General features: G+C 39.7%; 1 protein-coding gene, 1 non-coding gene and 1 pseudogene across 9 annotated transcripts in view; 2 read left to right on the top strand and 1 right to left on the bottom strand.

The window, feature by feature from the left end:
- SAP130 (Sin3A associated protein 130) overlaps nucleotides 1–24,355 on the top strand; it is an 86,517-nt gene that overhangs the window by 37,421 nt on the left and 24,741 nt on the right. For 6 of the 8 annotated variants that reach the window (XR_007126052.1, XM_047722750.1, XM_047722754.1 and 3 more), the window contains 3 exons: nucleotides 5,374–5,676; nucleotides 6,361–6,538; nucleotides 12,762–12,866. Coding sequence is in view for 7 of the 8 variants with exons in the window: in XM_047722750.1 (XP_047578706.1) it covers nucleotides 5,374–5,676; nucleotides 6,361–6,538; nucleotides 12,762–12,866 (586 nt within the window). In the remaining variant the exon portion in view is untranslated. The remainder of the gene's footprint in view (nucleotides 1–5,373; nucleotides 5,677–6,360; nucleotides 6,539–12,761; nucleotides 12,867–24,355) is intronic. The other 2 variants (XM_047722748.1, XM_047722752.1) reach the window with 1 other exon arrangement.
- On the top strand, nucleotides 16,779–16,911 carry LOC125096485 (uncharacterized; annotated as a pseudogene).
- Nucleotides 19,035–19,190, bottom strand: LOC125096646 (small nucleolar RNA SNORA62/SNORA6 family). The gene has a single exon (XR_007126311.1). It is a non-coding gene; the product is annotated as a small nucleolar RNA SNORA62/SNORA6 family (small nucleolar RNA).

Here is a 24,355-nt window from a genome sequence, read left to right as displayed (position 1 = left end):
CAAAGTAATAGCATCTTTTTAAAGGAAACTTACAACTGTTCTTTGTTAACAATGCTAAAAAGATAAAACCATGTTTAATTGATTATGGTCAAAAGTAGGATGCAGTAAGTATGGTAGAACCATGTTGATAAGTAAGAAGAAAATTTCATGTGTGTGTGTGTGTGTGTCAATGTGTATGTGTGTTACACTAATAGCTGAAAATTCTGAAGTCTTTCAGTAACAGCACTTCCTTCAGGTTCCTTCATCTCCCTTACCCAGTTGGTACTTCCACAACAGTGCAGTTATGTTGCCTTTCTGGGGTAGGAAATTCATGACCGATATGCATTTCTCTCAGTGCTATCTAACTGAAAAGGACCTGCATAGGCTCTCTTGAGCTAGAATAATCTGCAGACATTACCATTTTATATAAACATTTATTTATAAAAATCCATTGTAAGAGCACTGTCAGAAGAATTGGGGATCCTGCCAACCATCTGTTTCTCTTCCAGCTGCTTCTTTACCACTACAGTAGTCCTGATGGATAGGAACACAGAAAAATGAGTAGTCCAATCAACAGCAATTTATTTCTTCCAATACCAGTACTGTCATTGTTGGTGCAGATGATGGGTAATGTTTTATTTCTCAGACTTGTGGATCTTTGCATAGATGAACACAACTGAAGGAATGATTGATTAGCCAACTTACAATATCCTGTTTTCAAGTGGCTCCTTTTAAATGATTTTATTATTATTATTTTTTTTAATTTTATAAACATATATTTTTATCCCCAGGGGTACAGGTCTGCGAATCGCCAGGTTTACACACTTCACAGCACTCACCATAGCACATACCCTCCCCAATATCCATAACCCCACCCCCCCTCTCCCAACCCCCCTCCCCCCATCAACCCTCAGTTTGTTTTGTGAGATTAAGAGTCACTTATGGTTTGTCTCCCTCCCAATCCCATCTTGTTTCATTTATTCTTCTCCTATTCCCTCAACCCCCCATGTTGCATCTCCTCTCCCTCATATCAGGGAGATCATATGATAGTTGTCTTTCTCCGATTGACTTATTTTGCTAAGCATGATACCCTCTAGTTCCATCCACGTCGTCGCAAATGGCAAGATTTCATTTCTTTTGATGGCTGCATAGTATTCCATTGTGTATATATACCACATCTTCTTTATCCATTCGTCTGTTGATGGACATCTAGGTTCTTTCCATAGTTTGGCTATTGTAGACATTGCTGCTATAAACATTCGGGTGCACGTGCCCCTTCGGATCACTACGTTTGTATCTTTAGGGTAAATACCCAGCAGTGCAATTGCTGGGTCATAGGGTAGTTCTATTTTCAACATTTTGAGGAACCTCCATGCTGTTTTCCAGAGTGGTTGCACCAGCTTGCATTCCCACCAACAGTGTAGGAGGGTTCCCCTTTCTCCGCATCCTCGCCAGCATCTGTCATTTCCTGACTTGTTAATTTTAGCCATTCTGACTGGTGTGAGGTGATATCTCATTGTGGTTTTGATTTGTATTTCCCTGATGCCGAGTGATATGGAGCACTTTTTCATGTGTCTGTTGGCCATCTGGATGTCTTCTTTGCAGAAATGTCTGTTCATGTCCTCTGCCCATTTCTTGATTGGATTATTTGTTCTTTGGGTGTTGAGTTTGCTAAGTTCTTTATAGATTTTGGACACTAGCCCTTTATCTGATATGTCATTTGCAAATATCTTCTCCCATTCTGTCAGTTGTCTTTTGGTTTTGTTCACTGTTTCCTTTGCTGTACAAAAGCTTTTGATCTTGATAAAATCCCAATAGTTCATTTTTGCTCTTGCTTCCCTTGCCTTTGGTGATGTTCCTAGGAAGATGTTGCTGCGGCTGAGGTCGAAGAGGTTGCTGCCTGTGTTCTCCTCAAGGATTTTGATGGATTCCTTTCTCACATTGAGATCCTTCATCCATTTTGAGTCTATTTTCGTGTGTGGTGTAAGGAAATGATCCAATTTCATTTTTCTGCATGTGGCTGTCCAATTTTCCCAACACCATTTATTGAAGAGGCTGTCTTTTTTCCATTGGACATTCTTTCCTGCTTTGTCGAAGATGAGTTGACCATAGAGTTGAGGGTCTATTTCTGGGCTCTCTATTCTGTTCCATTGATCTATGTGTCTGTTTTTGTGCCAGTACCATGCTGTCTTGATGATGACAGCTTTGTAATAGAGCTTGAAGTCCGGAATTGTGATGCCACCGACTTTGGCTTTCTTTTTCAATATTCCTTTGGCTATTCGAGGTCTTTTCTGGTTCCATATAAATTTTAGGATTATTTGTTCCATTTCTTTGAAAAAAATGGATGGTACTTTTAAATGATTTTAAAGCAGATGTTTTTCAAATAAGGAGGAGGACAAGAAAATGTATATATAATGGGCCAAATATGAGATTACTGTAATATATAGTTTATGATAGAGTAGACCAATTGTTCATGGGCTGTGGTTACTTTATAAAGATGGAATCTTTTTGGTTCATTGGATATAGATATAAACACGTAAATTATGAATACATATGTATAATCTATATAGTTTGCAAGTAATTGATCCCTCTCAGATTGTTCCTGAAATTTCACTTGTTTCAGAGATGTTTTCCATTTCATTCATTTATTTATTCATGCATTTTTTTTTTTAAGATTTTATTTATTGAGAGAGGGATAGAAAGTGGATGTATGAGGAGGGGGAAGGACAGAGGGAGAGGGAGAAGCAGGCTCCCTCCTGAGAGGGAGCCTGACACACAATGTGGGGCTCGATCCCAGATCCCTGGGATCATGACCTGAGCCCAAGGCAGATGCTTAACCAACTGAACTACCCAGGCACCCTTATTCATGCATTTATTAATTTTATAGATATTTATTAAACCCTGTTATTGTATGTAAGGTCCTATGTTAGGCTCTGTCTGTAAGGGTGACTCTTAAAACAGTTCACTTTGAACAAAATTAGACTAATAGGGAGATAAGACTTGAAGAGCTTTTACTAGAAAGTGCCACGTTCCAATAAAAGAGACTTGAACAAAACCAGAGGTTATTTCTACTTGGAAGGGTTAGAGGTCAGGAGTCATTTCCTAAAGGAAGTGACATTGGAAAGCCTCTTAGAATGCACAGGACAGAACCACAGGGGTGGGACTGGGGAAAAGCACTTTTCTGTGTGTGAATAAAGTATTAGCACAGAATATGCACTCAGAACAGAGTGGTTTGGTTTTGGCAGGAGTGTACTGCATGTTCAGGCAAGTGCCCACAACTGTTACTGAACAAAAACAAAGGTTCATTCACTTCTCAGGAAGAAACTAATAGCTTTGCCAGGTTGATTCTTTTTTTTTTTTTCTTTTTCTCTCTTTCTTTTACATCAAGGGAAGAATTGTAATGTAGCGATAACTATACATGTACTAACATTTTGCTGCAAGTTTCTCATTGATAATAACAATTTACCTTTTTTAACCACTATATATATGGTATATAAAACTTGAATTACATCCCTGTTTCCCCTTTTTTCAACTGAGATATCATTGACATGACATACTAGTTTCAGGTGTACAACATAATGATTCGGTATTTTTGTGTATCATGAAATGATCACCACAATAAGTCTAGTTAACAACATCCATCACCACAGATAGTTACAAAATGTTTTTTCTTATTATGAAAACAAAGATCTCTCTTCTTAGCAACTTTCAGATATCCAATATAGTATTATTAACCATAGTCACCATGCTGTATACTACATCCCAAAGTCTTATTTATTTTATAACTGGCAGTTTGTACCTTTGACCCCCCTTCACCCATGTCTCCCATCCCCCATTACCTGCCTCTGGCAACTGCCAGTCTGTTCTTTGTATCTATGAACTTGGTTTGTTTATATTTGTTTTTAAATTCCACAAATAAGTGAGATCATACGGGTTTTTTTGTCCTTGTCTGGCTTATTTCACTTAGCGTAACACCCTCAGGTCCATCCATGTTGTCACAGGTGGCAAGATTTAATTCTTTATTAAGGGTAAAGAATATTCTCCTGTGTGTATATGTGTGTGTGTGTGTGGTACGTGTGTGGTGTGCGTGTGCGGTGTGTGTGTGCACGTGTATAGAGATAGATGTCACGTTTTCTCTATCCATTTATCCATCAGTAGACCCTTAGGGTTGTTTCCATATGTTTGTTACTGTAAATAACATTTCATTTATTTGAGAAGAAACATCATTTGTATTTTTCTTTCCACAAATAGAAATTCCTTCTCTTTTGCTTCCTGGGAATGCTACTGTTTTCAGTTTTTTTGTTTTTGAGTTTTTAATATACACTGTAGTGAAAAAGGAAACTTGCTTGTTCTCTATCTTCAGCACATATATGGAATTTAAAATTTGTAACTACCATATATCAAAAATGCCTATGATGTTGGTTCCATCAGTTAGAGCAAATATTCTTGACCTGGAAGCCATGGATGGGTCTCAGAAGTTTTATTTTAATTATTTAGGACAGTTGCCTGGCTCACATTTAGAATTTAATAGATGATTTCCTTTTTCTTGTTTTAATGCTTTTCTAGTAATCTGCAGGAAGATCATATCACGCTGATAGGAAGTGAGGGAAAAAGCTCTCATATATAGAGCTTTATGTAGTGCTTTGTTTAAAAAAAAAAAAAAATGAGGTTTTATGGGGCTCCTGGGTGGCATAGTCGGTTGGGCATCCAGCTCTGCTTAGTTCATGAGCTTGGAGTTGTGAAATCAAACCCCACATCCGTGCTCTGCACAGAGTCTGCTTGAGATTCTCTCTCCCTTTCCCTCTGTCTCTCCCGCTAGTGCACGCACGTGCTCTCACTATCTCTCTGATAAATAAGTAAATACTTAAAAAATTTAAAAAAAAGCGGTGCCTGGTGGCTCAGTGGGTTAAGCCTCTGCCTTCAGTTCAGGTCATGATCCCGAGGTCCTGGAAATGAGCCCCGCATCAGGCTCATCAGGCTCCCTGCTCAGCAGGGAGGCTGCTTCCCCCTCTCTCTCTCTGCCTGCCTCTCTGCCTACTTGTGATCTCCCTGTCAAATAAATAAATAAAACCTTAAAAAAAAAAAACAAAAACAACTGGGGTGCCTGGGTGGCTCAGTTGGCTGAACATCCAAGTCTTGATTCCAGCTCAGGTCATGATCTCAGGGTCATGAGATCAGGCTCCATGTAGGACTCCTCACTGGGTATGGAGCCTGCTTGGGATTCTCTCTCTCATTCTCAAAAAAAAAAAAAAAAAAAAAAAGCGTGCCATAAAAACTGAGGGTTTAGATCTTTTACAGTGGAAAAGTCTGTTTTCATTTTAGTGTTGTTGTTTTTTTATGTGAACTTTATCTAATCAGAGCTGACATTCTTGTCACTTTCTGCATCATTTTCAGTTTCTGCTCAGGCTCCAAACTCTGCCATCACAGCTCAAACTAGTGTTGGGGTGGCATCCACCGTCCACCTAAACCCCATGCAGTTGATGACAGTGGATACGTCTCATGCTCGACATATCCAAGGGATCCAGCCAGCACCCATCAGTACACAGGGGATCCAGCCAGCCCCCATTGGGACTCCAGGAATACAGCCAGCACCAATGGGCACACAGGGAATTCACTCAGCAACCCCAATAAACACACAGGGACTTCAGCCTGCACCAATGGGTACTCAGCAGCCTCCACCTGAAGGAAAGACTTCAGGTAATTTGAGTTTTTTTCATGGAAGTTGGTATAGAGGAAAGAGATACATACTAGGTTTAAATCCTGGTTCTGTCACTTACTGGCTTGGTGGTCTTGAGAAATTTCTCTGTGCCTTAGTTTCTTCTTTTAACATGAGTTACATGGAACTTATCTGTCAGAGTCATTGTAAACATTAAAAGTTCTGTACATAAACAGCCTAATATGTGTTTGCATGTGGTAAGCAGCACTCTGTAAAGTTGAGAGAGCAAATTCACCTTTATTATAGCATTCTTATTCTCTTTAAGATCTTCTTCAGAGTTGTATGTAAAGCTGTAAAATTAATAATCATTTTTAGGGATTGCATCATTTTTAGGGATTGAGAAGCAATGGTATTTCACAAAAATTGTAGGAGATTATTTCTTGAAGTATGCTATGTACTTTGTGTATCTTATCTGATTTATTAGTAGTTACGATTACGCAGCAAAGAGAGATGTGCATCAGTAGACTTAGTAACCTCTCCCACTTTGCCATCTGCTTTTAGACAGATGAACATTGTGCTCATCCCTTACTTTCTTGAAATTAGACAGTCATAGCATGGGTACTCTAATTCTGGTGGTCTAATTGTTTTTGTCTTATGTGACATTTTAGTAATGTTTCTTTTGTTTCTTCTTCGTTGTTCTCTCCTGCCCCTTCCCTGTCCTCCAGCAGTGGTGTTGGCAGATGGAGCCACAATTGTAGCCAACCCTATTAGCAATCCATTCAGTGCTGCTCCAGCAGCAACAACAGTGGTGCAGACCCACAGCCAGAGTGGTAGCACCAACGCTCCAGCCCAGGGCTCATCCCCCCGGCCAAGTATCCTCCGGAAGAAACCTGCCACGGATGGGTAGGTAGACTCAGTAGTGCCACATTACACCTCTAGATCTGGATATAATTAATAGAAACAGAAACAGTAGCCACTCATCCAGTGCTAGTAGCAGACTCTAAGCTCTCATCTTCTGTAGCATTTTTTAATCTGTTTGAAAATAACGTGGCCACAGACTTATTCAGTAGAGCCTTGCCAAGCAAAGACTGTAGGACAGTAAGAATCTATGAGTCTGGGCAGGTGGGGAGTGCAGGAGGTGGCCAGTTTATAAGCAGCTGTTGCATACTATTTTAGTTCTCTCTAGTTTGGGGAGTTTAATTCTAGATGCTCTGAGTAGCTTCTAATTGACCTTTCAGGTATGTCTAGGTAGGCATGTTAATGTGTACTGTTTATTTTCTTCCTTATTGGCCAGCATAAATTGTTGCTCAGGGCAAATAATATCCTAGATGTATTAAGTAAGGATCATATTTAGTAGCAGAAGTGTACTGTGTTGCCTTAGGACCTCTAAGTTGGTGTGGGTCATGGGTAGGAAGGTATATGCTGTGCTCTGAAACTTAAGTTGAAAACTTGGGAGGTGGAAAATAGGCAGTCACACTTCAGAGAGCAGCGTTTCTGTGGCTCCACCCAGTTCATGTGCATCAATAGCAGAAGATTATAAAGTTTAAAACATAAGCTGCTAGGTCCATATAGGTTTCCAGATGTGCAGGATTTTGCCTCTTAAAGATAAAGTCAGTCTGTGTCAGTCCTTATCAATGAAAATGGAAGGCAGAAGCTCCTGCTTAACATGGCAGATTGAACACACACTTCTAAATTTGTTGTCCCTTCAAAGCCCTGTAGAACTTTTAGCAAAGAGGCTTTCTAAAAAAAAAATATATAAGCACACAAGGATGGGAAGAATATAAGACAAAAGCAACCAAACCTTGAAGCTGGAAGGCAGGTAGGAGAGTGATCACTCACTTAGTTGTGAGAAAGCTGAATTTTAAGTCTATAGAGAACGTTGAGAAGCATTCTCATTTAAATTGCTTGAGCTTCATATGGCCCAAGAACAGGAAGAACAAAGGGTAGAAGGAAGCTGGGTTGAAATGTGTTTGAGAAGGTTAGAGACCTGCATCCCCTGTACACTGCTCCTCCCAACCACAGCACACACCCAGAGGGTTAAATTCTGCATATGGTCCACTGGGATCAATTAGCATAAGGAGGGCCAGGAGCATTTTACCAGAAACATATTTGCAGAGTACTGAGACTTCAGTCCATGTCTCCCTTTCAGCTGGTGGGACCCTGGCAATTGAATGTTACAGGCAAAAAGTGATATGAGGACTCCACTTTCTTTCTGGGATTGTCCAGCCCAGGTGGAGAGATGCAAGGATACCAATACTAAGGATTTTGTAAGCTCAGGAATCAGATCACTCTACAGCAAATCTTAAAGTAGGCAACATACGGAGCACCTGAGAGCATCCGACTCTTGATTTCAGCTCAGGCCATGATCTCCGGATTGTGAGATTGACACACCTGGGCTCCATGCTGGGCCTGGAGCCTGCTTAAAATACTTTCTTCTCCCTCTGTCCCTCCCCACTCCTCTCTCCCTCTTTCACTCCCTCCTTTTAAAAAAAAAAAAAAGGCAAGTTCTTCCTCAAGTTCAGAGGTTCCGACCAAGTGTTAGTTCCCCAGTCCTCATCATGAACACGCAACTAAGTATAACTAGGTGTATGAGGGGCCTTCTGACAATGCAAGGTACAAACTATTAGACATACTGAAAAACGTAGCCTGAAAGATATAGGAGCTAAACAATGAGAATAAAACTAAAAACTGAAAGCGAAAGCAAGTAAAGACCAAAACTGTGAATGCTGCCTTCAAAGGACAAAAAAAAGATGTATTCATGAAACAGGAAGGCAGTACTATACAAAAGGAACATTTGGAGGACAAAAGAGAATGTCCTGAAATTTAAACTACAAAAGCAGAAATGGAACTCGGTAGAAGAGTTGGAAAATACAATTGAGGAAATCTCTCAAAAGTAGAGTAAAAAAAACAAAAAGACAGGAAACAGAAAAGACAAGATAATTAAAAGAATCAGTTCAAGAGATCCTGACCACTTCCAAGTAATGGAGTTTCAGCAAGAGATCAGATGAAAGGAAGGAGATCACTTAAACGTAATTCATAGAAAATGTCCACACCTGAAGGGCATGAGTTTCCTGATTTAAAGAACCACGAAATACCAGCAGAGTAGATGCTGTAGAAACAGATAAACCAACACCAAGATAAACATCTTGAAATTTCACAACGCTGGAGATAAAAAGATCTTCCCCCTTCTCCTACACTTCATTGCCTCGCTACAGCCCTTTTGCTGTGCCCCCGCAATTGGCTCTGTCATCATCAGAATTCCTTGTATCCTTCCTCTTTGAGTGTGCCTGCCTTCTTTTTTTTTTTAGGTGATACATAATGTATTTAGGTGATACATAATTCTTTTAATGTATTTATAAACATTTTCTAGAAAAATGGAATGTTACACATGATTTTACAGCTTTTTCTTCATACAAAGTAGACATCTTTTCATATCATTGCATATACGTTATTTTTAAAGAACGCATAATATTTAAGTATAACAAACTATGATATATGTATGTAATCCCTCCCTTACTGATAAACCATTTGGATTGGTTTCCATTTTTTACTCTTACAAACACTGCTAAGATAGACATTATCCTCCAACAGTCCTTGTGGACTCATGGTAGCTTTTAAGATAATTTCAAGAAGTGGAAACTCTGGATCAAGGGGTGTGTACATTATTAGTTTTGACAGATATTGCTGAAGTGCCTTCCAAAACAAACCATGAATTAACACTCCCATCATATATACAAGTTCCTTTATTTCCCTCAACCCCAGTCCTTGTTTTGATTCCTCTCTGTAGTCTGCATTTCTGTAGGAACACATTCACATTTCTTTTTCTGAGAAGAGCCTTATAGAGAATCTGCCTATTTCCCACTGGATGCTGCTCATTTTTGTGTGGATTTGGAGGGCTTGAAGTCACTGAGGTAGAGTCTGGCTGCTACCTCCTCTGTGGGGCACACCGCTCTCATTTGCCACAGACTCTAACTAACCCCTGTGTGCCTGCCTTCTTTAGCTAGAATCTGGTTTTCTCACGGGATCTTGGCTCCTGCACTCTCTCCAAAGTAGTGACTGTCTCTCCTCCCATCCTTCTGTCACTGAGCCTGGTGGTGGGGTTGATGTCCCCTATGTGCCTCTGTGCCACTTTCAGGCCATCCTTCTTGGAAAGCACTCAGTCTACATTCAGATTTCATAAAACTTGCAGTTGAAAAAGTACTTTCACATATCCAAGTTATTCCAGGCACACTGCAATGTTTTCTATAACTGAATCAGATAGTTTTAAATTCAAATTATTTAAATGAACTACCGTTAAAAATTTTGCTCCTACTTGCACTTTCCACCAGTACGCTGTTTAGTAGCTCCATATGGCTAGAGGCTACCTTGTTGGTCAGGGCAACTCAAGAGGCTTAATCAGATTCCAGGTGATTTGCGGGTATGTTTGTATGTCCTTCAGAAAGTCCATAATGTCTGGCTCTTGTTCTTTCCAAAATAATTTCCCAGTTCTCTGGCTTCTCAGTTGTTTGAATGCTTTCCTATCCACCCCTCTCCATCAGCAGCACACACCCATAAGCACAAGACTTCCCTGACCTCTTCTTCTGTCCTTCAGTGTCCCACAGCCCACCCTCTGTCTTCCCACCTCACGGGCAGTGGCACTACAACAGTACCTACTGGGGAACCTTCAACCCATTGATGCTACCACCTTTGCGTTTTCCTCACTGCTTTTCATGACCTTTCTCTGCTCTCCCTGACTCAGTTTCTGTGGTCCATTATAATAACTTCCTTGCCTACAACCCCCACTTCCTTACCCCACCCTCTTCACTTTGTCAGAACCAGAGTCAAATCCAACTTTCTGCTGAATTTGTGCAGCATACTGTGGTGGGGTAAACAACCATGTTGACTGGCCTGCTTAACCTCACAAACCTCGGTTAGGATCTTACAAGAGACCCAACACAAAATGCTTCCTAAGCCTGGTCTCAGATGTCATGAATTTTTTGTTTTATTTGAATCAGTATTCTCATAAAGGTGCCCACATTGTGATTAGTTGATAATGTCTCCTAAGACTCTTTTATAGGTTTCCTTCATCTCTTTTTCCTTGAGATTTACTTGTTGAAAAAACTTGGTCTTCTGTTCTGTAGACTTTTCTCTCTCACTACCTTGATTTTTTTCAACTGCATCCACATTGTATTAGTTTCCTAGAGGTGCCATAACAAATTGCCACAAATCTGGTGGCTTAAAACAACAGAGATTTATTCTCATGGAGGTGCCTAGTTAACTGAGTTGGTAGAGCATGTGACTCTTGATCTCAGGGTTGTGAGTCCGAGCCCCATGTTGGGTATAGAAATTGCTTAAAGATAAATTTTTTTTTTTTAGATTTCATTTATTTATTTGACACAGAGAAAGGCAATGAGAGAGGGAACACAAGCAGGGGGAGTGGGAGAGGGAGAGGCAGGCTTCCCACCTAGCAGGGAGTCCGATGTGGGGCTCGATCCCAGGAGCCTAGGATCATGACCTGAGCCGAAGGCAGATGCTTAACGACTGAGTCACCCGGGTGCCCCTGCTTAAAGATAAAATCTTTTTAAAAAAAGAAATCATTCTCCAAAGTTATGATGGCTAGAAGTCTGAAATCAAGATGTCAACAGAGTTGGTTCTTTCTGAATGCACTCAGCGAGAATCCATTCCATGCCTCCTTCCTCGCTTCTGTGGCTTTTGGCAAACCTTTGGCTTGTGGACACATCACTCCGATCTCTACTTCCATATTCACATGGTCTTCTCTGTGTCCGTGTGTCTCAAATCTCCCTCTCCTTTCTGTGAAAAGGATAACAGGAATTGGATTTAGGGCCTACCCTAAAGCTAGAAGGATCTTACTTTGAGTCTCTACCTTAATTATATTTACAAAGACCCTATTTTTTACATTAACAGGTACAGGGATTAGGACTTGGATATCTTTTAGGGACCACAATTCAACCCACTACCCCTTTAGGGTAGTTTTGCTGTTCTTGTCTCCTCCACACATTTTCTCTTGTTACTTGAATCTAAAGCTTTATCAGATCCATATATCTTTTTTTTTTTTTTGGCAAGCCACTTTATAAATTAAAATGATGTTTGGTGGTAACCTTTTTTAGGCTAACTTACTATCTAGATCCATTAATTAGGCTTTGCAAAATTCTGGTTCTAGCCAATTTCTCTCAACCCACTCTTGTCTTGGGAGTGTTTGCTCCCACCACTCTGCCAAAACTAAGCATGTCACAGTTACTCAGCACTTCCACATTGCTGAGCCCAGTGATTCTCAGTCTGAGTCATATGTGGCCTCTAGTGCATGGCACAATCGACACTAACTTGATCAACTTTTCTCATTTGACTTCCAAGAACTTTCTCAGGTCAATATAAATGCATAGACATAATAATAATCATGAACATGTAATGTAGATTTCAAGTTTGATAATGAGTAGAAAGGAGATGGGGCATACTAGAAGCATCAGCTAAAAGAGTCAGAGTGGTTGCTTCCTGGATAGAGATTGACAAAAACTAGGGAGGGATGGGGTGGGAACCTGCTGTATTTTGTTAAAAGCTTTTTAATGCATATGTGGCTTTTTCAATACTGTTACTTTGATAAAATTTTAAAATCCACTTAAAAATGGGCCAGCCACGATGTGGATGGAACTAGAGGATATTATGCTTAGCGAAATAAGTCAATCGGAGAAAGACAACTATCATATGATTTCCCTGATATGAGGAAGTGGAGATGCAATGTGGGGGGTTGGGGGGTAGGAAAAGAAAAAATGAAAGAAGGTGGGATTGGGAGGGAGACAAACCATAAAACACTCAATCTCAAAAAACAGACTGAGGGATGCTGCAGGGAGGGGGGACAGGAGAGGGTGGTGGGGATATGGACCTGGGGGAGGGTATGTGCTATGATGAGTGCTGTGAAATGTGTAAACCTGGCGATTCACAGACCTGTACCCCTGGGGATAAAAATATATGTTTATTTTTAAAAATAAATTAATTAATAAAAAAGTTTAAAAAAAATGGGTTAGCCAATATAGTGCTTTTATTTCGCCATAGGTATGCCTAGCAACTATGTACTTCCTATCCTTTAATGCCCTTGGACTGTTGTTTTCTGGGTTTGTCTGGTCTCTTTCAGAATGGCAGTTCGGAAAACCCTCATTCCTCCTCAGCCTCCTGAAGTGGCTAGCCCTCGAGTGGAGAGTTCTGTGCGGAGTGCATCCGGGTCACCTAGGCCTGCAGGGTAAGCACATAAATATTATCACTCTTGCTTCCAACTACACATGATTGGGAAAGAAAAAGTCTAATACATGTGACAAATTTTACATAATTTGCTTATCTACATCTTTTTGCATCCACTTTCTAGCTGTGTGACCAGGGCACATTGCCCAGCCTCTGTATAATTTATAAAATAATATAAAATCTGCTTCCTAGAATTTTTATGTATTTAAATGAAATGGTGCATTCAGAGCATTAAGGACAGAGCCTGCCCCACAGTAACCCCCAGTTTTTATTGCTATCAAAAGTGACCTCATGGGGCTCCTGGGTAGTTCATTTGGTTAAGCCAGCAGCTCTTGGTTTTGGCTCAGGTCATGACCTCAGGGTCGTGAGAACAGGCCCTGCATTGGACTCTGCACTCTGCACGGAGTCTCCTTGAGATTTCATTCCCCCTCTGCTCCTCCAGCTCCTTGTGCTCACTCGCTTGCTCTCTCTCAAATAAATAAAATCTTAAAAAAAAAAATGGCATTATGACAGTAGTTAATATATGCTGTTTTCTTTATTCTTTTTAATTCCACAAATAAAGATATTTTGGGAAAGAGAGAGACAATATAAAAATATTTAAGGTATAAAGGGAAAATCTTTATCCTGCTCTCCCTCTACCTTGCTAGTCCCACTAGCCAGAATCCTATTGATTGGTAACAGTTTTGTTAAGTATCTTTCCACATCTTTCTTTATGTACACATGTAGATTGAGTCTTAAAAACAGCATCATGCTGATTAGATTGGTCTACATCTTGCAGTTTTTACATATATCAATAATAGCTTATAATATTTATCTACTTTATCATAAAACTTCATTCAAGAAAAAATTGTGATTGCCTTGTGTGTGCCAGGTGATGTTTTAGAATCTGGGAATACAGAAGAGTGATGTAGACAAAGTGTCCATTCTCCTTAAGCTTACTTTCTAGTAGGTGTAGAGAAATAAATAGAAGAAAAAGAAGGCAGTGTGAAAGGAATATAAGGCAATAGGAGGAAGAGGTGATACCACCCAGAAAGCCTTCTCTGCACAGAGGTTTAAGAGCATGAAGTAACAGCCGCATGCTTCCTCATGTCCAACTGCATCAGGCCAAGGAAAGAGCAGGGGCCAAGAATTTGATGTAGGAGGATATGCAGTCATTACTTTGCACATTAGTGCAGGAGAGTAAAAATAACTGTGCAAGGGGAAGCTGTGAAAATGATCTTAATTTTAGGGGCTAGGGGTTGTGCTTATTTTGTGACCTTTAAAACATTATGAAAATACTCAAAACTCTCTTAATCATCTTAAACGTCTCTTACCATATATAGAGAGGTGGAAAAAGTAGTAAAACTAATATTTATTTGGTACACTGTAATTTAAACATGAGAAACACTGAGAATTAAAGTATTTCTGTCTAAAAACTAGACAAGTGTATTTAGAACAGTACTCACTGCCTTCACATTGTACAACTCAATGATGATGAAGAGCACCTCAGTCCTTCCATGCATTGGTGAATTGTCATGTGCCTTTCTAAGTTTAGATCTGCTTCTGACATGTTATCCTTTGTCTTTTCAATGGTGGCAGATTATCTCCAAGAGTTCCTTTATTTATTTATTTTTTAAAGATTTTATTTATTTATTTGACAGAGAGAGATCACAAGCAGGCAGAGAGGCAGACAGAGAGAGAGGAGGAAGCAGGCTCCCTGCTGAGCAGAGAGCCCGATGCGGGGCTCGATCCCAGGACTCTGAGATCATGACCTGAGCCGAAGGCAGCGGCTTAACCCACTGAGCCACCCAGACGCCCCCCAAGAGTTCCTTTAATGCAAAACTTTTTGCTTGCATCACTTCTAAGGACATCTTCCTTTTCATCAAAACCCTCTGCCCTGGGGCACCTGGGTGGCTCAGTGGGTTAAAGCCTCTGCCTTCGGCTCAGGTCATGATCCCAGGGTCCTGGGATTGAGCCCCTGAGTCGAGTCAGGCTCTCTGCTCAGCAGGGAGCCTGCTTCCCTCCCCTCTGCCTGCCTCTCTGCCTACTTGTGATCTCTGTCAAATAAATAAATAAATCTTTAAAAAAAAAAAAAAAAAACCCTCTGCCCTAACTAATGCGTGGAATCTGGGGGCACATTTCACGCAGCATCTTTTAACTGTGCAAGTGGCTTCACCAGAGAGCTAAACATTTAATTCATCAAAGTTAATTTATTAACTTTTGAAATAAACCAGACTTTATTGGCCAGAAAAGGATTTGTTGTTACTGTTTTTGTTCTTCATTCTCCTTGTAAGTGGACATTTCCTTTCAGTGTGGCAGCTAACTTTAACACTTGGGCCTAAATGACTGGGATTTATTTATTTATTTATTTATTCATTCATTCATTCATTTAATAGTCATAAATCCAAAGTAGAAGTAAATACTGCATTTTTCCTTAGTGGCCTTCTATTCCTAGTGCAATTTTAACTAAAAGATGTTATGAGATGACTTTACCATCATTCTTTTAATATTCACTGGATTCTCTCTACATGGTCCATAACCCCATATCTTCATACAAGCCTAAGGCTCATCCTGTCTTTGCTGTTCCAATTCTTTTAATCACATCGAGTTTTACTTCCAGATTACTGTTTTTTCCTGTGTTTTTGTTTTTGTTAGCCAGTTATCACTCTCTTTCTGTCATCCACTATTGTAAAATTTCACCTGCATTTATCATTGGGAAACAAGAGACAGCACAGCTTCACATTTTGCCATCTGCATAAACTGAATAACAGATGTGCAATGACCACTCACGGACATACTTCAAAGGAAGTGATGTGATCGGTCATTGTAGACTGAGGAGCTAGCAGTAAAGCTTGCATAAAGTTTCATAAACTTTATGTAAGTACTCACAGTTAAAATATATAGTGGTTACAGAAATATGAACAGAGTTGGTGGGGGACTGCTGTAACATAATTCTGCAATATAGTAGAATTCATACATACCAGGATAGTACAAAGTCAGGACTGCCTGTATGTTAAACACAGAGGAGCAGCAAAAGAAACCAGCCTAGAACAAGGAGAGAGTTGCATAACATGGTTCAGAGATATAACTAAGGGCCAGAAGATGTAGGGCTTTGTAGGCCATTCAGAATCCTTTGGATTTTATTCTGGGTGAGGTTGAGAGCCATCAGAGGGTTAAGCCATAGGAATGACATGACTTGACTTAATTTTCAAAAGGATTACTCTGGCTATCATGCTGGAAATAAACTGCAAAAAAACAAAAGTGGAAGCAGGAAGACCCAAGTGAGAGATAATGGAACCTTCGACTATCATAGAGGCTTGGACCAGAATGGAGGTAGTAAAAGTCATAAAAAGAGTTGAGATTCTGGATATGTATTGAAGGTACAGTTGACAGAATTTTCTGAGAGAAAGAAGGGAAGGAAGCCAGTGATAGCTAGGAGGTTTTGCATGAACAACTGTAGATAGGAATTACCCTTTTTCAAGTAAGGAATCTAAGAGTTTAGTTTTAATTATTTTGCTTTCAAGATCTCCAAGTGGTTAGACAGCCAAGTAAAGATGTCAAATGTATAGCTGCCTAAAAAATTCCAAAGTAGATCCACTTCTAGTATTGAAGATCGATATCTATGCTGGGGATTAAGTTTTGGGAATTAAAAGCAGATATATGTTTTTTAACACCATGAGAGTGGAAGAAAGTCCATTGATAGTATAAAGAGAGAGTAGAGGTGGTACCAAGACCATGCCTTAGGATATATCATCTTAGGAGATCAGGAAAATGAAAACTAGAAAAGGAGACTCTATTCCTATACTATGTAATATTCCCAGATGTATTGGTGCCATAATTAGTTCTCCATTAATGAACACTTAAGTTATTTCCATTTATCACTGTAATAAGCAAATAATGCAGTGGATCTTTTTATTTATCATTGAGCCCCTTTATCGCTTCTCGGCCTTTTGGCTAAGATCAAGTGTAGTATGTGTTCTTATCAGTTTAATATCATTGAGCCCCTTAGCAAACATTTCTCTAGAATATATTTCTGGGTCAAATTACATGTAGAGTTTAAATTCTTTTTTTTTAAGATTTTATTTATTTATTTGACAGAGCAATCACAAGTAGGCAGAGAGGCAGGCAGAGGCGGGGGGGGGGGGGGGGGGAAGCAGGCTCCCTGCTGAGCAGAGAGCCTGTTGCAGGGCTCCATCCTAGGACCCTGAGACCATGACCTGAGCCAAAGGCAGAGGCTTAACCCACTGAGCCACCCAGGCGCCCCTAGAGTTTAAATTCTGACTTCCATTCATTGTACCTGTTTGTAGCCTCATGAAATGTGTTCCCATTTTCTCCACATTGTTGCCAACAATAGACACTAAATTTCACAGATTTAATACATTACCTTTCAGTGTTAAAAGTGTCGTTTTTTGTTTTGGGGTTTTTTTTTGAAGTAGCACTAGAGTTACTTTTAAAGTGCTAGAAAAAAAAATAGAGTTCCTGAAGGTGAAGAGCATTCTGTGTAGTACAACGTATATTCCTTGTAAGCAGCAATATGTGCAGAAACTCGGGTGAGGAGGGCCTATTTGCAGAGGTTTTCCTGGACTGAGTATATATTCCAGTGTAGGTTGTGGGGGTAGGGCCCTGGCCTTACTTGCAGTTGGCAGTCTGTTTTTGTGGCACCTGAAGGAAGAGAGCATTTGGACTGAAAAATAACTAGCTGAAATCAGAGCAGTCTCCCCACACTCCCACGCCCAAGTGAAAGGAATCTCATGTAAATTGCCGTTTTTAGGAATAGCCCAACTCATTCACTGATGAGTAATAAAAGGATATTCATGTGAAGATAACTAAAAAAGTAAAAAAAGAGCAACAAAATATACTCATTTGTTCAGTAAGAACACTTACCAAAAAAAGCAGGACAGATGAAACTTATTTTTAAAATCTTAACTATGAATTTAAATTACTTAATGAAGTCAGCACCACCTCAGTGAAGGAAAACACACAAAGATGAAATGCAGACTCCCAAGACTAAAAGACTGGACATTAAGGTGTGACACCTGAAGGGACAGACACAGTAAAGACCTAGAAGAAAGGGAAAAAAAAAAAAAAAGACCTAGAAGAAACCATAGAATGAAGGTAAAATTAAAATAGAAAACCATGGAGACATAGAGGATAGAAATGGGAAAAGTGAGCAAAATTTTAAAAAGCAAAGATAAAACAACCATATAGAACATACTATGATACGAGTAAGATCTAACATGTCAACATCCCAGAAAGGAATATGTGATTTAAAATTGAGGATACGGGCGCCTGGGTGGCTCAGTGGGTTAAAGCCTCTGCCTTCGGCTCAGGTCATGATCCCAGGGTCCTGGAATCGAGTCCCGCATCGGGCTCTCTGCTCGGCAGGGAGCCTGCTTCTCTGTCTCTCTCTGCCTGCCTCTCTGCCTACTTGTGATCTCTGTCAAATAAATAAATAAAATCTTTAAAAATAAATAAATAAATAAATAAATTTGAGGATACATTAATATTATCATTAATGTATTTTTAAGTGGTACACAAAATTTGGTGTATGTTTACTGGCAGCTTAGATTCAGTGAAATGCTGAAGTTGAGTGGTACTGTTTAGAGATAGTGGTGGGGGTAATTAAAGGAGGGAGGGAGACTTCTTAGTTTATTTTTTGAAACATGAATATATTACCAATTCAAAGCCAAAAGATTAAGGAAAATTAAAATATTATAAAACAGAAAATAGATTAAGAAAGTAAATCCAGAAACTGTTTAAATAAATTTAAAAATTGAATTTTAAACGAAGTCACATAATACTGCAATATGCTTAGCTGTTTTCTGTTAGTCACTAATTCATCTTCAGACTCTCCACCAAACCTAAAGAAAACCTCCAGATACAAGCAGGTCTGTCAGATCTCTCAGTTCCATTTTTTTTCTTGATTATATCCCTCCCTCCTTAAATCCTTGCTTCTGCCTACCCTAGTCTGCACTGGTTGCTCTCTGGACTTGGTGCCCAGTTATTATCCCTGGTGTTTCCTTTGTCCATCATGCTCTGAATTCCCGTCAGCTCATCCATGGTGCCTGTAAACTTCCTTTTCCTTGGCTTACTCTCTGATTTGTTAGAGTATCTCTTGTGGCAGAGAAGGAATACATAAGATGTCGGGTGTTTTTTGCATATCAGAAAATGGCTTTATTCTGCCCTCTTTACTTGTAGCAAGAATTACTGTCAAACTCCACTCATTGAGCCAGAGACCCTTGCGGTGTTAGTTGCTAAAACTTGCCCCTCGTATAGCACACTACCTACACTTGTGAGTTCATTGATCAGCCAGCAGCCTTAACTCCATACTCAAGCACTGTGCAGTGCACTCGCTCTTAAGTCTCCTTTCTCTCTGTTAGTGAGATTGAGTAAATTATATTGATCTGTCCTCAACCCTACTGATTCTATCTCCACTCTACTACTGACAATATCCAGTAAGTTTATTTGGTCAATTGTATTTTTTAGTTCTATAATTAACATTTGGTTCTTTTTATAACTTTTATTTCTTTGCTGAGATTTTTTAATTTTTTCATCTATTTCAAGTGAATCTGTCATTGCTTATTGAAGCACTTAGCATCATCATTCATTTCCTATTCAAATTGTGGTTTTCCTGTTCTGTTTAGATGAGTGGTTTTCTGTTTGGACCTGAACATTTATGGTCTTATAAGACCCTGGAATTTATTTATAGCCTAATGTTTTAGCAGTTATCCTCTCAGATGACCCCAGTTAAGGAAGACAAAGCATTATCTCCTTACTGCCAAGTGGGGGACTGAAGTCCAGGTTCCTTGCTTGGCCTCTTTGGATACCACTTCAGTGGTGAGATGGTAGAGAGAAAATTGAGGTGCCTTGTTATAGCCTAGCAAGTGTGGAAGTCTGGGGTCTCCATAGTATTTTCAAGGGAGAATGGAGATGAGACCACAGTTGTTTCTGTGGTGTTTCACTGGCGTGGAGTTGTTACTGTCTAAAAGTTTCCCATCTTGCTGAGCTGCTCCTGTCTTGGCTCTTTGAGCAGACTTTTCTTAGGACTTTAGTCTTTGCCCTTTGACATTTCTGTTTTGAGGTTCTCCAGAATCCAGTCTGGAACAAATGAGGCAAAAAGGAAGTTCACTGCTGTGTCATTCTTTTGGTCCTGAGGTCCCTAGCCAGTCTGTCTTCATCTTTCAACAGCTGTTCTGTTTGTCTTGTATGTAATACTCGTGATTTTCAGCTATAGTTAGCAGAAAGAACAGGAAAAAGTAGGTCTACGCCATCCTTCCATAAACAAAATTCCTACCTGCACTCTTAAATAATACCATGGCTGGGAAAAGTTGAAATTGAAAATCTCTTTTTCAGGGCACCTGGGTGACTCAGTCCATTAAAGGTCCAACTCTTGATTTCGACTCAGGTCAGGTTCTCGGGGTCATGAGATTGAGCCCCACATTGGGGTCATGAGATCGAGCCCCACATTGGGCTCACTGCAGAGTCTGCTTCAGATTCTCTCTCTCTTCCTCTCCTTCTGCCCCTTCCCTGCTCATGCTCCCTTGCTCGCTCACTCTCAGTTAATTAATGAGTTAATTTTTAAACATCTCTTTTTCTTTTAGGTGATATCTTCAACTATCTTAAAGCATTCTCTTGTGAAGTTCTTTTTTTTATTTAAAGAACGTTTTAGTATTTATTGCAGTATATATAACATTCTCTTTCAGCTTTTCTAAAATGTTACTTGAAACAGGAAGCAACTACTAAGAAACTTAGGTGTATGGATTCTTTTGAAGTTCTTAATATAAAAATCTGTGAAGGTACAGCAAAGTAGAGAAAATAATGTTATTCAACTATATTTAATTTTTAATATTTTGCCATTTGTTACCTTTTTTGGCATAATTAACTTACAGAATTTTACTTTTAAATACTTTCTTGTGCATTTTGACTGTTTAATTATGTGTTCTAGATGTGGTTTCTTTTTTTTTTTTTAAGATTTTATTTATTTATTTGACAGAGAGATCATAAGTAGACAGAGAGGCAGGCAGCTGGGGGGTGGGGGTGGGGAGTAGGCTCCCCACTGAGTGTGCAGAGAATGCGACGCAGGGCTTGATCCCAGGACCCTGAGATCGTGACCTGAGCTGAAGGCAGAGGCTCAACCCAGTGAGCCACCCAGGCGCCCCTAGGTGTGGTTTTTTCCAGTTTTTCCTACTTGAGTTGGTTGAACTTTTAGATAAATACTGAAGTTTTTTATCAAATTTAGGGAATTTTGGCCACTATTTCTTCTCTTTCTGCCTGTCTCTCTCTCCTTTGCTCCTGGGACTCCCTTTTATGTGTATGTTGGTACACTTACTGCTGTCCCAAAGATTTTTTTTTTTAAGATTTTATTTATTTATTTGACAAAGAGAGATCACAAGTAGGCAGAGAGACAGGCAGAGAGAGAGGGGGAAGCAGGTTCCCTGCTGAGCAGAGAGCCCGATGTGGGGCTCGATCCCAGGACCCTGAGATCATGACCTGAGCCAAAGGCAAAAGCTTAACCCACTGAGCCACCCAGGCACCCTGGCCCAAAGATCTTTGAGGCTCTCTTTAGTTTTCCTCCTGTACACCACCCCACCCCCGCCTTTTTTTTTTTTTTTTTTTTTAAAGTTTCTAAGACTGGATAATCTCAATTGACCTATCTTTGAGTTTACGGATTCCTTCTAATGGCTGCAGAAATGTGCTTTTTTTAAAAGCTGCCATATTTTTTCTAAGTAATCTCTGTACCCAACATGGGGCTCAAAACACCCCAAGATCAAGAGTTTCGAGCTCTACCAACCAAGGTAGCCAGGAGCTCCTAAAATACACTTTTGAGTCCTATTAGTGGTTTTTTTTTCCTTTCAGTTCTTAACTTTTCAACTGCAGAATTCCTTTTTGGTCTTTTTTGTTAATAATTTCTGTCTCTTTTATTAATCTGTTTGCTGAGACATTATTTTTATGCTCTTCTTTAGCTATGATCTCCTTTAATTCTTTGAACATACTTACAGTGGCTAACTTAAATTCTTTGACTTGTAAGTCTAACATCTCTGCATCCTCAGTGACAGTTTTAGTGCTTACTTTTTTTCCCGTGTTTGAACAATGCATTCTTGTTTCTTTACTCTTGAAAACTGTGCATTTTTTTTTTTAAGATTTTATTTATTTATTTGACAGAGAGAGATCACAAGCAGGCAGAGAGGCAGGCAGAGAGAGAGGAGGAAGCAGGCTCCCTGCTGAGCAGAGAGCCCGATGCGGGCCTCAATCCCAGGACCCTGAGATCATGACCTGAGCCGAAGGCAGCGGCTTAACCCACTGAGCCACCCAGGCGCCCCTAAAACTGTGCATTTTAAATAGTATAATGTGGCAGCTCTGAAAATCAGATTACCACCCCTCCCAGGGTTTGTTGTTGATGCTTTTTGTAGTTATGGGGTTTTTTATGGTCTCTTGTAAAATAAGTTTAAATTCAATATCTTTGTCTTGTGTGACCACTGAATTCTCTAATCCTTTAGCTTTTGTAGTTGGCTAATGACTGAACAGATTTCCTGAATGTCTGGAACCAGTAAGTCTCCCATATTTGCCAAGGGCCTCTGTGTGTGCGTGTCTTGGGATGGCCTATCAACACTGAAGTAGGCAGTTTTCCATCTCTGTGTTACTTTTTTTCTTCCTTGCACAGAGCCTCACACTCAGCCAGAGCTACGAATTTGGGTACCTCTCAGCTCTCTCCTGGACATAAGTACAGTCCAGGGTATACACATAATCCTACATGTGTATGTTGCTTCCTAAATTGCCAGAAATACATTGGAGCTTTTCAAAGTGCCTGGAGACATTTCATTCTCCAGTTTTTCTTTTAAAGCTTTTTGGGTAGCTTATTGTTTGCCCTACCTGTTACCATTCTGTCAGTCAGTTGGGAAACTGATCATTTACGTCTAATTTTTACCAACAAACTCTCTAAGGGAAAAGCTGTTTACACTGGACTGGCCAGGTCAAATAAGACAGTCCAGGAAATGGGAACAACCAGACGGGTTATATAATGACAGTTCTTGGTAAAGAGAGTATGAAGGGGCTCTCAGCTATCTGGTAGCTGCCAGGCTGCTGGTTTTCACTGTGAGCATGGACTGTTGGTTTTCATGCCTGCCATGGTGGTAGAAATGAAAGAACAGAAATATGGCAAGTTAAACACCTCAGAGTTTACTGGTCTTACGGAGGTTCACCTAATTTTCTTACTAATTTTGCCAGATTATTAATTTACAGAGTTCTGAAAACATTGTACCTGGCATTTTTGTCAGTTTTTTGTTGCTTTTATGAAAGAGAATTTTCAGAGATTGTTACTGCCACATTTTTGCTGATGTTTCTGGTTGTTTTATCTTTTAATTCTCTTTAATTACAGAATAATCCTAACCTGTACCCAACCCCTATTTACTTATTTTGAAATAATTTAAAGCTCACAGAAGTTACAAAAATAGTACAGAAAGTTCCCATGTACCCTTTACCCAGCTTCCCCCAATGATTACATCTTACATAACCCTTGCACCTTTTTCAAAATGAAATTGGCGGGATGCCTGGGTGGCTCAGTTGGTTAAGCATCTGCCTTCAGCTCAGGTCATGATCTCAGGGTCCTGGGATTGAGCCCCAACTGGGCTACCTACTCAGAGGAGGGTCTGCTTCTCCCTCCTTCTCTACACGCCCCCCCCCCAGCTTGTATGTGTACGCACACCTGCACGCTCTCTCATGAAGGATTAAAAAGTTATTATAAAGAAAAAATTGGCATTAGTACAGTGCTATTGACTAACTATAAATTTTATTAAAATGTCACCAGTTTTTTTTCCTTTGGTGTATACTACTTTGAAATTTCACCCATGAATAGATTTATATAACCATTATCATAAAATGTGAATCTGTTTTGTTGTCACAAAGACATTCCCTTATTTACAATCATACCCTTCCCCTAAACCTAACACCTTGCTGCTTAGCTGTGCCACCACTAGAATTTTGTCATTTTGAGAATTTTTTGTAACTGGAATCTCATAAGTTACTTACATTATTTATATAATTATATATTCGTAATTATATAAATACATATTTCTCATACAATAACCTAATGATGCTGGCTTATTTTCATCCAACTTTTGAGATCCATCCAAATTATAGTGTATATCAGTAGTTTGTTCTTTTTAGAGCTGGTAATGACACATAATATGGATGCTCCAGAATTTTGTTTAGCCATTTGTTTATTCAAGTTCATGGTTTCTGGTTGGGGGTTATTAAAAATAAAGCTGCTGCGAACAGTCATATACAATTTGGTTTTTTGGGTTTTTTTTTTAACTTTATTTTATTTTTTCAGTGTTCCAAGATTCATTGTTTATGCATCATACCCAGTGCTCCATGCAATACCTGCCCTCCTTAATACCCACCATCAGGCTTACCTAACCTCCCTCCCCTCCAAAACCCTCAGTTTCTTTCTCAGAGTCCACAGTCTCTCATGGTTTGTCTCCCCCTAGTCATGTGCAATTTTCTTGACAGACA

The sequence above is a fragment of the Lutra lutra genome, chromosome 3 (assembly GCF_902655055.1).
Source record: "Lutra lutra chromosome 3, mLutLut1.2, whole genome shotgun sequence".
NCBI classification, from domain to species: Eukaryota; Metazoa; Chordata; class Mammalia; order Carnivora; family Mustelidae; genus Lutra; species Lutra lutra.
This window is presented reverse-complemented; position numbering and strand designations above follow the sequence as displayed.